Here is a 17521-nt window from a genome sequence, read left to right on the forward strand (position 1 = left end):
GAGGACATGGAATACAGACTTGCCAAAGTATTGACTAACAGATGATTGTGAAGGTAAAGTAAGTATATGTATGTATGTCAAGATAGATATATTGTCAAGGTGCATATATATATCGTTAAGTATAGTTATCCTCAACTGACCTTTACGATATTCTGGCAGTAGACAGTTTGGCATGTACATTTTTAAATCTGAGTATTCTGGTAGATTTCTGTCTCACCTCAGCTCATCAGGACTCCATCCCATACCAAGCACCATTCCTCTGGCACTTAGTACTTGGTCTTTCTCTGTCTTTGGACTGTTAACACATAGAGTGGACCCCTTGCATCTTTATCTTGTAACCTATTGTGTAGCGATGAAACCTTCAATGTTAAAACCAGGGTCATTGCCCAGAGGATTTGTTGACACGGATAGTGAATTTCAGAAATAGGCTTAACATGAAACACAATGCCATTAAATATATTAAACTTATTTATGGCATCAACAGGCTTATATGTATATTTGAAAATTCTCTGTCTAGGGTACTTACTCAACTTGATGAGTTTACTGGAATACCTTAAAAAAAAGCTTGTGTTAACTTGTGCAGTTCACTATTATAAGTCTTTAGCTACAATATTCTGATTAACAACTGTGAGGCTTTTTTGTTCCATGAAGGAGGGAGAGTATACGAATGTCGATGGATCTAAAATAACAATGCTGCCATTTGGTAAAGGCCAACCTGACAATCTTGGCAACGAAGACTACGTTGGTTCCTGGTATGAAGAGAATGGTAAGCAGGTTCCTATTATATTTTCAAATTCATAGGTAGACAAGGACTGAATTTAAGGTTTGAACGCTGCAAAAGATAATTCAATCAACTAACCATTTAGTGTTATAAACTTAAAAAAAATATGGTCTAGATTTGGGGACATCAGACTGATTTTGCTGAAGAAAGTTAAAGCTGTAAACTGTGTTCATCTGTTGCCTAAGCCTTCTCAAAAATCAAGTTTTGTGATCCAATATGTTTTTTTAAGTGAAATGTTAATATAGGCAACACATTATTCATGCTAAAATGCTGATCTGATTTAATAAGCAATATTGCTTGCATGACTTCAAAGTACCTAATCAGTGTAGTAGTCAACTTCAAAAGCAGAACATTTGCACCAGCCTACAAATAATCACATAATGTATTTATTTAACTATCTTGGACCTTGCCCTCTCTCAAGGGTCACTCCAAAGTTTTTGCCTTCACTCCCTTCCTTTGCGGGACCCCTTTTTTGAGGGCTTTCAGAACTCTGTGCAATTTAACACTGCTAACCAGTGCTAAGGTGATTGTGGTCTCCACTTAAAATCTAGTCCAATTGGCAGATATCTATATGGTACATTTTATTTAATTGTATATGTTACTACATGTACCAGGGCCTGTAAATGAAATGCTACTAGTGGACCTGCAGCATGCATTGTACCAGCCATTAAAGATGCACTTTAATACGTGTCTCACTGCAGCCTGTAGTGACGTTTTTAAACTGCCATATCGACCTAGCAAAATAAACCTTTTGGTAGGCCTAACCCTTCTCTTTTCAATACTTATTAGGCACCCCTAAGGTAGGTGCAAAAGGCTCATAGGGCAGGGGGCATTGTATTTATAAAGAAGGACATGTTTTTCACTGCTGTAAGACCCGTTTATCTCTTTGACTAACCCTTGGTTAAATTCATCGCCACACCTATGGCCAGCTTTAGTGTTGGGGGCGCCTGGTGCAACAGTCTTTTTTGCGGCCCCCCTGCATGACCTTCTCCTTGGATTCCTCGGATTTCTCCTCGGATAATCTGGCAAAAGTGCCCCTCATCTCTGCATAGCTCTTCACTCACACACATTTCATTTGTCTTAAAGCACTGGTAAAGGCTGGCTTTACCAACCCACTCAGCTAGCCACATAAAATCATCAATCAATCAATCAATCAGCATTTGTATAGCGCAGAACTGTGGGTGTATCTGGGCACTGTGGGTGTAATGTCTCAGTCAAAAAGCCAGGTCTTGAGTTTCTTTCTGCTGTTCGGAGGGCAAGTCGTTCCAGGTCTTGTCAGCCATGCAGGAGAAGGAGCGGTCTCTGCTTCAGCTGTACCGGATGTGGGGTGTGTACTCACGGACAAGTGAGGAGGATCTCATGTGTCTTCGGGGTATATAGAAGTTCAGGCGATAGTTGATATGAGACTGTCCTTGATCATTTAAAACCTTGTAGGCGTATGCGTGTGTGAGGATCTTGAACTGACATCTCTTCTGAAAGGGGAGCCAGTTGTGGCTTCTGAGGTGAGGGGGTGATGTGCGTCCATTTGTAAAGGTCCTGCATAAGTCTGTCTGTGGCATTTTGTATTGTCTGCGGTCTTGTGAGGAGCTGGCTGATGATGTCGGCATGGAGAGCGTTGCAGTACTCAAGGTTACAGGTGATGAGGGCTTGAGTTGACTGAGATCCATCTGAAGATTCTGTGGACCATGGGAAGGATGTGGAAGCAGGAGGAGGCGACTGCGTTGACTCGTCATTTCATGGTCAGTTCACCATCAAGAAAGATGCCTAGATTGCGAGCCTGGTCGGTTAGTGTGGGTCTTGGTCCGAGTTCTGCTGGCCGTCAGCTGTGGTCCCAGATAGAGGTGTTATTTCTGAAGATCAGTACTTCTGTCTTGTCGAAGTGGAGTTTAAGGCAGTGTCTCTCATCCAACTGGCTACGTTGGTCATGGCGTTGCAGAAGTTGGAGGGGTCTTCGGTGAGTGAGAGGATAACTTTAATGCTGTCTGCATAAGAAATTATGTTGAGGCCATGGGATCTGACAATGTCTGCGAGAGGGGTCATGTAGGTGTTGAACAAGGTGGGGCTGAGGGTTGATCCTTGGGGTATGCCGCATATCATTTCCTTGGGTTTGGAGATGAAGGGAGGCAGCCAGATGCTCTGAGTGCAGCCTGTAACGAAACAGGCGATCCACTTGAGGGCATTTTGCTGTATGCCAATGTTGTAGAGCCTGTTGATGAGGGTGTGATGGGAGATGGTGTCAAACGCAGCAGAGAGGTCAACGAGGATCAAGACCACAGTCTTGCAGGTTCTGATGTTATCTGTGGTAGCGATCCGTGCTGTCTCGGTGCTGTGGTTGATGCTTAACCTGGACTGGAAGATGACCAATAGGTATTAAGTGAGCTGTTGGTTTTCTCGAGTACTTTGGCCAGGTTAGGAAGCAGGGAGATCGTTCGATAGTTTTTGATTTCTCTGGGATTGGCGGAGGGTTTCTTTAGGAGGGGTCTGACCTCTGTGTGTTTACATCTGTCTGGGAAAGCTGCTGTGAAGTTGGAGGTGTGATGATGCTGGTGAATTCAGCACTGATGGGGTTGGTTCTGAGGCTGAAGATATGGTGGGGGCCAGGGTCGGTAGGATGGATGACATGATGGTTGTGGTGGTCATTCAGCTGTTGTGCGCTGGTGGGTTGAGGCTGTTGAGGTTGAGAATGATGGCCTGCGGGATGAAGTTGTTGTAGATGGTGACAATCTTGCTGAGGAAGTAGTCCTAGAGGGTACTGCAGAGTTCTTGGGAGGAGTGGATGGTGTTCTTTGAGTTCTTTCATGTGGTTGACCGCTGTATCGATGCGGGCTGTGTGTGCTGCTCTCTTGGCTTCTTTGATGTGCAGATAGCCGTTGTTGAGGGCTTCCTTGTGAGCTGCTCTGTTGGAGCGGTTCCTTGAGGTACGCCAACATTTTGGTAGCATTTGCGCTTGGTGATTCTGAGCTCTTGAGTGTACCAGCTGGCTTGTTTTGTTGATTTTTGCTTGTTTCATCGGGGTGACTGGTCGACGTCTGATGAAGCTTTTGGTTGGGTGGTGCTGAGGGCCTGTGTCCGCTGGGTCTCTTTTACCTTGCCCCAGATGCAGTGGGAGGAGCTGTGACACTTGGTGATGTAGCGCAGGGTGTCTGAGATGGTGAAGTGCAAATAATGTGCTCTCACAGTTTCTGAATATCCAAAGCTGTTTTCACTGTGTGGGTCACACTAGATTCTCCATGAACAGACCACACAGTTAAAAATGGGCACTGATTAGATTTAGAATGTTTAGGTTTTGGGTACCCTTCTTGAATACATTTTTAGTAGTTGTGGACAATCGTAAGGGTGCGTGAATTTAGTTGACTTGTTTGCTGGAGCATTTATGGATTTACTACATTAACCACATTATTTACCACATAACTTGCAGATTTCACAGGAGAAGTTGTGTCTACCTCAAATGAATAAAATGAATACTGACTGACGCAGTTCTGTTAATCTGGAAATGGATGCATTTATCCATGAAATTGAAATCTTGTCCTTATTACCAGATTCGCCCATTGTGAACTCTACATCAACACTGACTCGCAAATATGTAGTGAAGCAGGCCCTCAGCCCAAGGCCCAGGATTGCTGATTGATAAGTCACAGGTGGGAGGATGCGTAGCTGGCAGGCTAACGCTCAGACAGGAAACTCTTGATCAATCCCGCAGATAGGTGCAGCAACATTACGAAGCGTCAAGGGAGAATGCCCCAATAAAGTACACATGGCTGGAAGGGGTACGTGCATTCCTAAAAGCACTATAAAAGTCAAATACCACATGAGTTAGGAACACATAGCCAATCAGGACCTAGCACACATAGAGATCAAGCGCTCCCATGCTGGACATCTGGACTCCTTCACCCCAGGCCACATTGTGTCTATGTGAGCGACCCTTGACCCTGTGTTTAGGCAGGTCGCTCCCTCTGCCACCGCGCAGACCCCCTGTGCGCCGCTGCTTCTCCTGACTGCCTCGTTGCTCCTTGTGTGCCCTTGGTTGCTCACTGCTATTTCGTTTGTGACTCGTTTCTTTCCCTTCGTTCTTCACTCCTTGTGTTCCCCTGTGTGCCCCTTCTCTGCCTGCCTGCACTGTTATTTCATTTTGTGATTAATTTTTTTCCCTTCGTTTTTTGCTCCTTGTGTGCCCCTGTGTGCCCCTTCTCTGCCTGCCTGCACTGCTAATTCGTTTTTGTGACTCCTCAGTGTGTTTTTTGCCTTCTCCACTGTGCCCTCTCCCCCCCAGCCCCCTCTTGCCTTCTGTATCACCTGCTTCCCGCCGCTCGCGCTCCCCACGGCCCCGCCCCCCGCTTCCCATTGGCCACCCCGCTCCCGCCTCCCAGCTGCTCCTCCCTCCCTCTCTCCCTCTTATGGAGGCCGCGCAGCGGCCACGCGCAGCAGGCGCGCCACCGGCGCGTTTCAAGCGCGCCAAAGGCAAGTCCGTCTGCGCCCGTCCGCGCCTGGACCGCGCCCAGCGCCAGAACCCCTGGCCCCCATTCAGGCAAGCCGGTCCGACGAAGGCTGTGATGCCAGAAACCGGTCCCCGGAAGCTTGTTTCCTTCCCAGTATAAGAATTGGCTTGGTAGTTTGGTTTGCCCTGTTCCCATCATGCACTGGGACAGGTACAGACTAATTTGCATGTAGCCAGGTTCTGAGCTGGGATGGTGCAGTGAGCTAAAAAACGGTGATGGATTAAAACCATGATCTCTTGACTTGGTAAGAGTATTCTGCATCATTCAGAAACTCTGTCCATCACCACCCCCTTTTTCCCCTTCGAGGACAGCCCACCAGACGGATCTATGATGCCACCACCCTCCACGCACTCAACACCGGCCAGACCCCCGCCTGCCACCGAGCAACCCCGAAACGCACGCACGGACCCTTCACCTGCCAAGCCTGCAAATTCACCTGCCTCCGCACCTCCCCCCCACCCGCCGGACCAAGCATCAACAACAACCACCTCAAGTGCATCCTCCTCAACACCCGCTCCGTCCACAAATACGCCGTAGAACTCTGGAACCTCATCGACACAACAGCACCGGACGTCGCCTTCCTGACAGAAACCTGGATGAACACCTCCTCAGCCCCCGACATCGCCATAGCCATTCCTAATGGCTACAAGATCACTCGGAGGGATCGCACCAACCAAACCGGAGGAGGCATCGCCATCGTCCACAAAAACACCATACGCATCACAACCAACTCTGACGACACCCTCACCACCGCCGAGCACCTTCACTTCCAGATACACACCGACCACAAGACCACCCTCAGAGGCACCCTCATCTACAGACCCCCAGGACCATGCACACAATTCAGCGAAGCCATCGCAGACTTCATCAGCCCACTTGCCCTCACCTCCTCAGACTACATCCTCCTAGGGGACCTCAACTACCACCTGGAAAACAACAATGACAACAACACCACCACCCTGCTGGACAACCTCGCCAACCTCGGACTCAAGCAACTGGTGGACACCCCCACCCACTATGCCGGCCACACACTTGACCCAGTTTTCTCCTCCAGCAACCACATCTCCTTCAGCCACACAACCAGACTACACTAGACAGACCACAACTGCGTCCACTTCAGCTTCAGGAAAACCATGACCCACAACTACCCGCATCAGGCGCCCCGAAGATGCTGGGGCAAGATCACCAGCGACCAGCTCACCACCTCCCTGAGCCAGAACCCCCCCAGCAACACAACGGACTCCAACGAAGCAGCCCGCAACCTCACACAGTGGCTCACCAACTGCGCCGATGCCCTTGCACCAATGAAGAATGCCCCCAGCAGACCAGGCAGCAACAAAGCCTCGTGGTTCACCAACGACCTAAAAATTTCCAAGAAATCCTGCCGTACCCTCGAGAAAGCCTGGCGCAACAACCAATCAGCAGAAAACATGACAGCCCTCAAGAACGCCACCCGCAAACACCACCAGGTGATCCGCACCACCAAAAAGACAGCATTCAAGGAATGGCTGGATAACAACACCCACAACAGCAAGGAACTCTTCAGCATCGTTAAAAAACTCTCCAACCCAAGAGCCAGCAACAACGACATTACGCCCTCGCAAGACCTCTGCGACTCACTCGCCTCATTCTTCCACCGCAAGATTGCCAACATACAGAACAGCTTCAGCACCCACACCACGCTCCCAACCACCGAACCAACACCCCCTACCACCACCCTCCACACCTGTATCCCCGTCAGCACTGAAGACAACACCCATGTGATGAACACCATCCACTCTGGCTCCCCAGCCGACCCCTGTCCACACCACATCTACAACAAAGCCGACTCCATCATCGCACCCCAACTCCGGAACATCATTAACTCCCCCTTCGCATGTGCCACCTTCCCAGAAAGCTGGAAACATGCGGAGATCAGCGCCCTCCTGAAAAAGCACACCGCGGACCCCACGGACCTCAAGAACTTCCGCCCCGTCTCGCTCCTCCTGTTCCCCGCCAAACTCATCGAGATGATCGTCAACAAACAACTAACCACCTTCCTTGAGACAAACGACTCCCTCGACCCATCACAGTCAGGTTTCCGAGCAAACCACAGCACCGAGACCGCCCTCATCGCAGCTACCGACAACATCAGGTCCATGCTCGACAACGGGGAAACGGCTGCCCTCATCCTCCTCGACCTATCGGCCGCATTCGACACTGTCTGCCACCGCACCCTAACTACACGCCTCCACCACGCCGGTATCCAAGGAAAAGCCCTGGAATGGATCACCTCCTTCCTCGCCGACAGATCCCAGCAAGTCCGCCTTCCTCCCTTCCACTCAGCAGCCACCAAGATCATCTGCGGCGTTCCTCAAGGCTCCTCGCTCAGCCCCACCCTCTTCAACGTCTACATGAGCCCCCTCGCAGCCATCGCACGCCAACACAACCTCAACATCTTCTCCCACGCTGACGACACCCATCTGATCCTCTCCCTCACCAATGACCCCGCCACCGCCAGAGCCAGCCTCCAGGAAGGAATGAAAGACGTCGCGGAATGGATGAAGCTCAGCCGTCTGAAGCTGAACTCGGACAAGACGGAAGTCCTCATCTTCAGACCATCCCCCTCCGCCTGGTACGACTCCTGGTGGCCCCCTGCTCTGGGCACCGCCCCCAAGCCCACGGACCACGCACGCACGCAACCTGGGCTTCATCCTGGATGCCTCCCACACGATGACCAAGCAAGTCAATGCCGTCTCATCATCCTGCTTCAACACCCTGCGCATGCTCCGAAAAATCATCCGGTGGATCCCCACCGAAACCAGAAAAACGGTCACCCAGGCCCTCGTCACCAGCCGACTGGACAATGGGAACGCCCTCTACGCAGGAACCACAGCCAAACTACAGAAAAGACTCCAGCGCATACAGAACACCTCTGCATGACTCATCCTGGACATCCCCCGCCACAGCCACATCTCCGCCCACCTAAGACACCTGCACTGGCTCCCCGTCAGCAAGAGGATCACGTTCAGGCTCCTCACCCACGCACACAAAGCCCTCCACAACATGGGCCCCAAATACCTCAACAACCGCCTCACGATCTACACACCCACCCGCCAGCTCCGATCCGCCAGCCTCGCCCTCGCCACTGTCCCACGGATTCGCAGAACTACCACCGGGGGAAGATCCTTCTCCTACCTAGCGGCCAAGACATGGAATTCCCTCCCCACCCACCTACGGCTGACCCAGGACCATCTCTCCTTCAGGAAGCAACTCAAGACCTGGCTCTTCGAGCAGTAGCAGCACCCCCCTCCCAGCGCCTTGAGACCCTAGCGGGTGAGCAGCACGCTTTACAAATTCATTGATTGATTGATTGAGCTAGAGACCCACCTATGGTAACCATTAGATAATTAATTTATGACTCCAAAAGCAGCAACCAACATTCCTCACCATATATGGTATGCCTGAAACTTTTCCAACTGTTCACATTTTGTATAAAAGAAGGACATAGGCCAAATGTAAATTGAGACAGTCCTTAGACCATGGGCCTGTAACTGTTCTCCCGGACTTAATGTTTAATTAAACAAACTGTTCTTGTTTTGCCAAACGCCTCTTGGCTTCAGTTTTTAAGGGAATTCAAACTGAAGCAACATTTCAATTTGCATTTTTTAACCCAAAATGTAGATATCCCTGCTATATAATTTGGTCACCCATGCCGCATATTCCCACTAGTCATGACAATGTTAAAGCTCTGCAGAGTGCTGTTGATATAATGATGAAATATGTATTTTACAGACAACTTTGAAATCTTTCACAGTTATCTGCTAAATATTAGTTTTATTTCAGTGCATTTTATGCAGTTAAATTACCAAGGCGTATATATTAATGGCGTGGTGGTATAAATCAATATGGCATTTGCAACATGGTATTTGGAGAACCTGCACTAATAAATGTGCAGTCACTTGTGTTTTGTATTGCACTGCAAAAAACAAATTCGACTTAGTTTCCACAGTACAGCAAACTGACACAAAAAGATAAATAATTACTGCCTACAGATTGCAGGTAACAATAACTTTACCCTTGGAAACAACTCCACTATAGTCACAGGATCTCTTCAATGTGATTTTACAAGTGTAATATCTTATTTATTACAATTATTGAGGGGGGGGGGGCAATATGACTCACTCGAGACTTTGGCTTTCCAAAAATCAATCTATTTATCTAGTATGGTCACTCTCCCTGAGCTGTTATGAGGACCCAGGATCCCCATCCTTTGGGGCTGCATCATAATATTAAAGAGAAGGGGGCATGCGACCCCCTTTCCCGAGCGTTACAAGACCCTGGGCACCTATGAGCCACATCATAGCATGGCCTGTGCTCCCCCAAGCCATTAAGAGGCATAGGTGACCCCATCCCCTGCAGCCTAAACAAATTACATTTCCTGTGTGCGCCCCATCCCAACCCACAGAATTAGAGGCCATGGGTCTGCACGGGCCTCCATTGCCCAGCCAGCTCCCCTGCCTGCACCCATCCCGTGTGCGGTAGGAGTGGGCAATATTTGTTAGGTCTCGCCTGACCCAGCGCATGCGCTGGTCTGGCGAGACATTTTGTCAGGGCTCCAAAAAGTGCTGCCAGGCCAGCCTAGACCTACAGTGCATGTGCGCGGGCGCGCGCGTCACGCTTTACCGCGATTACTTTCACTTTCGCGGCCGCAGGGCCGCTTTGATGTTTGATCGCGATCCCGATCAATTTTGCGGCCCCACGGCCGCTTTGATGTTCTCCGTGAGGCTTCAATAAATTGCAGCAGTTAAAACAAGCATTGGCATAGCCAATAGGTCTCGCTTTTGGGACCTTATAAGTGTTTAGTTATGCAACTGTTGCATGGCTAAACACTTATAAGGTCCCAAAGGCGAGACCTATTGGCTATGCCAATCCTTGTGTTTCTTTCCCCTCCCACCAGGAGGGAGGAAAACTGTGTTTACAGCCAGCAAGAGTGCACACACAGGCAGGGAACAAGTCAGTGTCCCGGGTGATATAGTACCTATACCTCACACACTCACCATGCACTGCTTATCACATCACTTATTACATCACTAATGGCAGGTTATATCACATCATTCATAACATTAGCATCTGAAATGACATAATTGATAACAACGTTGCATGGCAAGAGTGCAATTTACTTTAGGTCGTGAGTTTTAGTAACTCTAACTGGTGAATTTGAGTAGCTTTTGTGGTAAAAGATCCAGCTCTTACTAAATCCAGTCAAGAGAAAACGGGGGCACGCAGTAAGGTTAAAGTACACATGGTTTATTCCATAAGTAAGCAGTACAACTTGCAAGTCACGAATGCCTAACCGTTACCCATCTCTGACATATACACACACCCGTGTTTCAAAAGATGCTTACCCCGACCCGCTGATCATAAGCCATCCGCACAAGCATCATACAAAAGCAGACACAAACGGAACAACCTGTCGCTCATGTCTACGTTGAACAACAACAACCTCTATACGAGCACAGAACAAAGGTGAAGACATTAAAAAAATATTACGTTTGTATAAACAAAAATATGTAGCATGCTCAGAATAATTCTGTAGATGAATGCCAGTATCCATGCAGACCTTTTTATGCTTTTGGTTGCAATTTCAATAACATATTTATTTCCTTTCCAATAGGACAATTGACCTGGAATGATTACCCTCTGACTCCTTATGTATTTCCTTTTGTCTGCAAATATTATCTGGGCAATCGGTAAGGCTTTCCTACTTATCTGGAAAAAAATGCACAATCTTATAATGATTCGGATTTTTATTACATTGAAACATTTTCCATTTCAATAGTCATCTTTTTATTTATCGTGTTTTTATAGCACAGTTCAAATTACACAAATCATCTATTGTGATGACCGTTTCCTTTAGAGATTAATATTAGATATGATGTGAGGTTTGGATAGGTTAGGGTATACCCTGTGCCAGAGAGGTTTGGATTCTGTCATCATTGGGAGCACCACTGATAAGCTTGTTACCTCAGTTTGTGGTGATGGAAATAGTGCAGACCCATCTAATGATGGTGGAGGGGGAAGCACTTTCTAAACCATCATCAGTTTGTTGTTACCTCAGTTTGTGGTGATGGAAATAGTGCAGACCCATCAAATGATGGTGGAGGAGGAAGCACTTTCTAATCCATCATCAGTTTTTTGTTACCTCAGTTTGTGGTGGTGGAAATAGTGCAGACCCATTAAATGATGGTGGAGGAGGAAGCACTTTCTAATCCATCATCAGTTTGTTGTTACCTCAGTTTGTGGTGATGGAAATAGTGCAGACCCATCAAATGATGGTGGAGGGGGAAGCACTTTCTAAACCATCATCAGTTTGTTGTTACCTCAGTTTGTGGTGATGGAAATAGTGCAGACCCATCTAATGATGGTGGAGGGGGAAGCACTTTCTAAACCATCATCAGTTTGTTGTTACCTCAGTTTGTGGTGATGGAAATAGTGCAGACCCATCAAATGATGGTGGAGGAGGAAGCACTTTCTAATCCATCATCAGTTTGAGTGAGCCTGCCACAGATGTTCTTACACTTCATCTTCAAATGCTAGTGCCTGGTTTAGAGGTGTGTGGCTTAGATACTCCATTCCAAGCACACCGGATGTCCTATCAGCCGTATTACAGTGCCTTAGGATGCAATGCTGCACTTCCATTACTGAAGACAGGATATCTGTCATATTTGTGACAGAGTATTTCATCAACCAAAGGGGCATATTTACAAGGCGGCGATAGAAAATTATCGCTGCTTTTGCGGCCGTTTTCGGCCAAAAAGCGGCGATAATCTTATCGCCTAATTAGCAAGGTCACGCTACAGCGTGAAACCTTGCTTTAGTGCACAAAATCGTAACGCCCAGCTTTGCATCTCTACTGAGATGCAAAGTGGGCGTTCCTGACCTAACATGACAGGAGAAATGTCGCTAAGCGACATGTCTCCTTTCATCAAGCCCCACGCTATGAAGCATAGCGGCAGGAAAAGTAGCGATAACCCCTGTTGTCGCTACTCTCCTTACGCCTGCTTCAGGACTGACTTAGCCATGATATCCTATGGAAGGTGGATATCATGGATGAGTTTGTGAGTCCCTATCAACAAGCTAACGCCACATTTCGTGAGATTATTGCTGGGTTTCCAGCGATAATCTCACATTAGGCAGTTGGCGCAAGGATTTTTATCGCTTTTGAGATAAGCGTTGCTAATAGCACGCTATCTCAGCGATAAAAATCCACGCTAGCCGGCGATAATTATCCTAGCGCTAAGTGCGCTTAGCGATAATTATCGCCGGTTGTTGCTGATATGCCCCCAAGTTTTCGGCATGGCATAGGCCTCGGTTTTACCCCTTTTGTTTGTCCTATTTTGTTTTTTGATTAGATTTCAAAAGCAAAGAACATTTTGGAAAATACACCTTGCAGTGCAACCAAGAAATAAAGTGATGCAATAAAGATTACTGCTTAAAAAGAACTTTAAAATAAAACACCTGTTGGCAATGGCAATATGTCTTCCTTAAAAACAAGCCCTGACAAGACTTGACAAGGTCAGTAGGTTTGGCTTCTAACTGAAAATACAAGCTAGACACATGGGCTTTGGAATGTTTTCATATTCTGCACCCACAAAAGACATGAGATGTAAATAAACAGAAAGCGCGCAAAGATCCTCCTCCAAATGTGGCATTCATATGTCCACTCTGTTTTGAAAGGCTGCAGTTAGAGTTTTAATAATGCAGGCTGCAGTACCTTAGGCTGTAGAAGAGGTCCCTAGAGTCAGATATAGGTCTTTGAATGAGAGGATGCCTTTGCAGCACTAAAGGGACTCTCTGCCACGGAGTCCAGCGCACCAGAAGGTGCTTGTGTTTGAGAGGGGAAGGAACCTGCAGCACTTGATAAGCATTGATGATTACCCGCAGGGCATGGGATGCCTTTCCAGCACTAAAGGGACTCTCTGCCGCGGATTCCAGCGCACCAGAAGGCGCTTGTGTTTGAGAGGGGGAGGAACCTGCAGCACTTGATAAACATTGATGATTACCCGCAGGGCATGGGATGCCTTGGCAGCACTAAAGGGACTCTCTGCCGCGGATTCCAGCGCACCAGGAGGTGCTTGTGTTTGAGAGGGGGAGGAACCTGCAGCACTTGAGAGCATTGGCGATTACCCGTAGGGCATGGGATGCCTTGGCAGCACTAAAGGGACTCTCTGCCGTGGATTCCGGCGCACCAGAAGGTGCTTGTGTTTGAGAGGGTGAGGAACGTGCAGCACTTGAGAGCATTGGCGATTACCCGCAGGGCATGGGATGCCTTTGCAGCACTAAAGGGACTCTCTGCCGTGGATTCCAGCACACCAGGAGGTGCTTGTGTTTGGCAGGGGGAGGGACCTGCAGCACTTGATAAGCATTGATGATTACCCGCAGGGCATGGGATGCCTTGGCAGCACTAAAGGGACTCTCTGCCGCGGATTCCAGCGCACCAGGAGGTGCTTGTGTTTGAGAGGGGGAGGAACCTGCAGCACGTGAGAGCATTGGCGATTACCCGCAGGGCATGGGATGCCTTGGCAGCACTAAAGGGACTCTCTGCCGTGGATTCCGGCGCACCAGAAGGTGCTTGTGTTTGAGAGGGTGAGGAACGTGCAGCACTTGAGAGCATTGGCGATTACCCGCAGGGCATGGGATGCCTTTGCAGCACTAAAGGGACTCTCCGCCGCGGATTCCAGCGCACCAGGAGGTGCTTGTGTTTGGCAGGGGGAGGGACCTGCAGCACTTGATAAGCATTGACGGTTACCCGCAGGGCATGGGATGCCTTTGCAGCACTAAAGGGACTCTCTGCCGCGGATTCCAGCGCACCAGAAGGTGCTTGTGTTTGAGAGGGGGAGGAACCTCCAGCACTTGATAAGCATTGATGATTACCCGCAGGGCATGGGATGCCTTGGCAACACTAAAGGGACTCTCTGCCGCGGATTCCAGCGCACCAGGAGGTGCTTGTGTTTGAGAGGGGGAGGAACCTGCAGCACTTGAGAGCATTGGCGATTACCCGCAGGGCATGGGATGCCTTTGCAGCACTAAAGGGACTCTCTACCTCGGATTCCCGCGCACCAGAAGGTGCTTGTGTTTGAGAGGGGGAGGAACCTGCAGCCCTTGAGAGCATTGGCGATTACCCGCAGGGCATGGGATGCCTTTGCAGCACTAAAGGGACTCTGCTGTGGATTCCAGCGCACCAGGAGGTGCTTGTATTTGGCAGGGGGAGGGACCTGCAGCACTTGATAAGCATTGACGGTTACCCGCAGGGCATGGGATGCCTTTGCAGCACTAAAGGGACTCTGCCGCGGATTCCAGCGCACCAGGAGGTGCTTGTGTTTGGCGGGGGAGGGACCTGCAGCACTTGAGAGCACTGGCGATTACCCACAGGGCATGGGATGCCTTTGCAGCACTAAAGGGACTCTCTGCCGCGGATTCCAGCGCACCAGAAGGCGCTTGTGTTTGAGAGGGGAAGGAACCTGCAGCACTTGATAAGCATTGATGATTACCTGCAGGGCATGGGATGCCTTGGCAGCACTAAAGGGACACTCTGCCGCGGATTCCAGCGCACCAGAAGATGCTTGTGTTTGAGAGGGGGAGGAACCTGCAGCACTTGATAAGCATTGATGATTACCCGCAGGGCATGGGATGCCTTGCTTGTATTTGGCAGGGGGAGGGACCTGCAGCACTTGATAAGCATTGACGGTTACCCGCAGGGCATGGGATGCCTTTGCAGCACTAAAGGGACTCTCTGCCGCGGATTCCAGCGCACCAGAAGGTGCTTGAGTTTGAGAGGGGGAGGAACCTGCAGCACTTGAGAGCATTGGCGATTACCCGCATGGCATGGGATGCCTTTGCAGCACTAAAGGGACTCTCTGCCGCGGATTCCAGTGCACCAGGAGGTGCTTGTGTTTGGCAGGGGGAGGGACCTGCAGCACTTGATAAGCATTGACGGTTACCCGCAGGGCATGGGATGCCTTTGCAGCACTAAAGGGACTCTCTGCCGTGGATTCCAGCGCATCAGAAGGCGCTTGTGTTTGAGAGGGGGAGGAACCTGCAGCACTTGAGAGCATTGGCGATTACCCGCTGGGCATGGGAGGCCTTTGCAGCACTAAAGGGACTCTCTGCTGCGGACTCCAGCGCACCAGGAGGTGCTTGTGTTTGGCAGGGGGAGGGACCTGCAGCACTTGATAAGCCTTGACGGTTACCCGTAGGGCTGCGATGCCTTTGCAGCACTAAAGGGACTCTACCGCGGATTCCAGCGCACTAGGAGGTGCTTGTGTTTGGCAGGGGGAGGGACCTGCAGCACTTGATAAGCATTGATGATTACCCGAAGGGCATAGGATGCCTTTCCAGCACTAAAGGGACTCTCTGCCGCGGATTCCAGCGCACCAGGAGGTGCTTGTGTTTGGCAGGGGGAGGGACCTGCAGCACTTGATAAGCATTGACGGTTACCTGTAGGGCATGGGATGCCTTTGCAGCACTAAAGGGATTCTGCCGCGGATTCCAGCGCACTAGGAGGTGCTTGTGTTTGGCAGGGGGAGGGACCTGCAGCACTTGATAAGCATTGATGATTACCCGCAGGGCATGGGATGCCTTTGCAGCACTAAAGGGACTCTCTGCCGTGGATTCCGGCGCACCAGAAGGTGCTTGTGTTTGAGAGGGGGAGGAACGTGCAGCACTTGAGAGCATTGGCGATTACCCGCAGGGCATGGGATGCCTTTGCAGCACTAAAGGGACTCTCTGCTGCGGATTCCAGTGCACCAGGAGGTGCTTGTGTTTGGCAGGGGGAGGGACCTGCAGCACTTGATAAGCATTGACGGTTACCCGCAGGGCATGGGATGCCTTTGCAGCACTAAAGGGACTCTCTGCCGTGGATTCCAGCGCATCAGAAGGCGCTTGTGTTTGAGAGGGGGAGGAACCTGCAGCACTTGAGAGCATTGGCGATTACCCGCTGGGCATGGGAGGCCTTTGCAGCACTAAAGGGACTCTCTGCCGCGGACTCCAGCGCACCAGGAGGTGCTTGTGTTTGGCAGGGGGAGGGACCTGCAGCACTTGATAAGCCTTGACGGTTACCCGTAGGGCTGCGATGCCTTTGCAGCACTAAAGGGACTCTACCCCGGATTCCAGCGCACTAGGAGGTGCTTGTGTTTGGCAGGGGGAGGGACCTGCAGCACTTGATAAGCATTGATGATTACCCGAAGGGCATAGGATGCCTTTCCAGCACTAAAGGGACTCTCTGCCGCGGATTCCAGCGCACCAGGAGGTGCTTGTGTTTGGCAGGGGGAGGGACCTGCAGCACTTGATAAGCATTGACGGTTACCTGTAGGGCATGGGATGCCTTTGCAGCACTAAAGGGACTCTGCCGCGGATTCCAGCGCACCAGGAGGTGCTTGTGTTTGGCAGGGGGAGGAACCTGCAGCACTTGATAAGCATTGATGGTTACCCGTAGGGCATGGGATGCCTTTGCAGCACTAAAGGGACTCTGCCGCGGATTCCAGCGCACCAGGAGGTGCTTGTGTTTGGCAGGGGGAGGGACCTGCAGCACTTGATAAGCATGGACGGTTACCTGTAGGGCATGGGATGCCTTTGCAGCACTAAAGGGACTCTGCCGCGGATTCCAGCACACCAGGAGGGGCTTGTGTTTGGCAGGGGGAGGGACCTGCAGCACTTTATAAGCATTGATGATTACCCGCAGGGCATGGGATGCCTTTCCAGCACTAAAGGGACTCTCTGCCGCGGATTCCAGCGCACCAGGAGGTGCTTGTGTTTGGCAGGGGGAGGGACCTGCAGCACTTGATAAGCATTGACGGTTACCTGTAGGGCATGGGATGCCTTTGCAGCACTAAAGGGACTCTGCCGCGTATTCCAGCACACCAGGAGGGGCTTGAGTTTGGCAGGGGGAGGGACCTGCAGCACTTTATAAGCATTGATGATTACCCGCAGGGCATGGGATGCCTTTTCAGCACTAAAGGGACTCTCTGCCGTGGATTCCAGTACACCAGAAGGCGCTTGTGTTTGAGAGGGGGAGGAACCTGCAGCACTTGAGAGCATTGACGATTACCCGCAGGGCATGGGATGCCTTTGCAGCACTAAAGGGACTCTCTGCCGCGGATTCCAGTGCACCAGGAGGTGCTTGTGTTTGGCAGGGGGAGGGACCTGCAGCACTTGATAAGCATTGATGATTACCCGCAGGTCATAGGATGCCTTTCCAGCACTA

General features: G+C 50.1%; 1 protein-coding gene across 1 annotated transcript in view; it reads left to right on the forward strand.

Moving 5' to 3' along the window:
- The window catches only part of LOC146854031 (alpha-N-acetylgalactosamine-specific lectin-like), a 93280-nt gene that overhangs the window by 56606 nt on the left and 19153 nt on the right, over window positions 1-17521 (forward strand). Inside the window, exons 5-6 of the mRNA XM_085651885.1 lie at window positions 652-766; window positions 10934-11009. Coding sequence (XP_085508011.1) covers window positions 652-766; window positions 10934-11009 — 191 coding nt within the window. The remainder of the gene's footprint in view (window positions 1-651; window positions 767-10933; window positions 11010-17521) is intronic.

This window comes from Triturus cristatus, chromosome 4_1 (assembly GCF_964204655.1).
Source record: "Triturus cristatus chromosome 4_1, aTriCri1.1, whole genome shotgun sequence".
NCBI classification, from domain to species: Eukaryota; Metazoa; Chordata; class Amphibia; order Caudata; family Salamandridae; genus Triturus; species Triturus cristatus.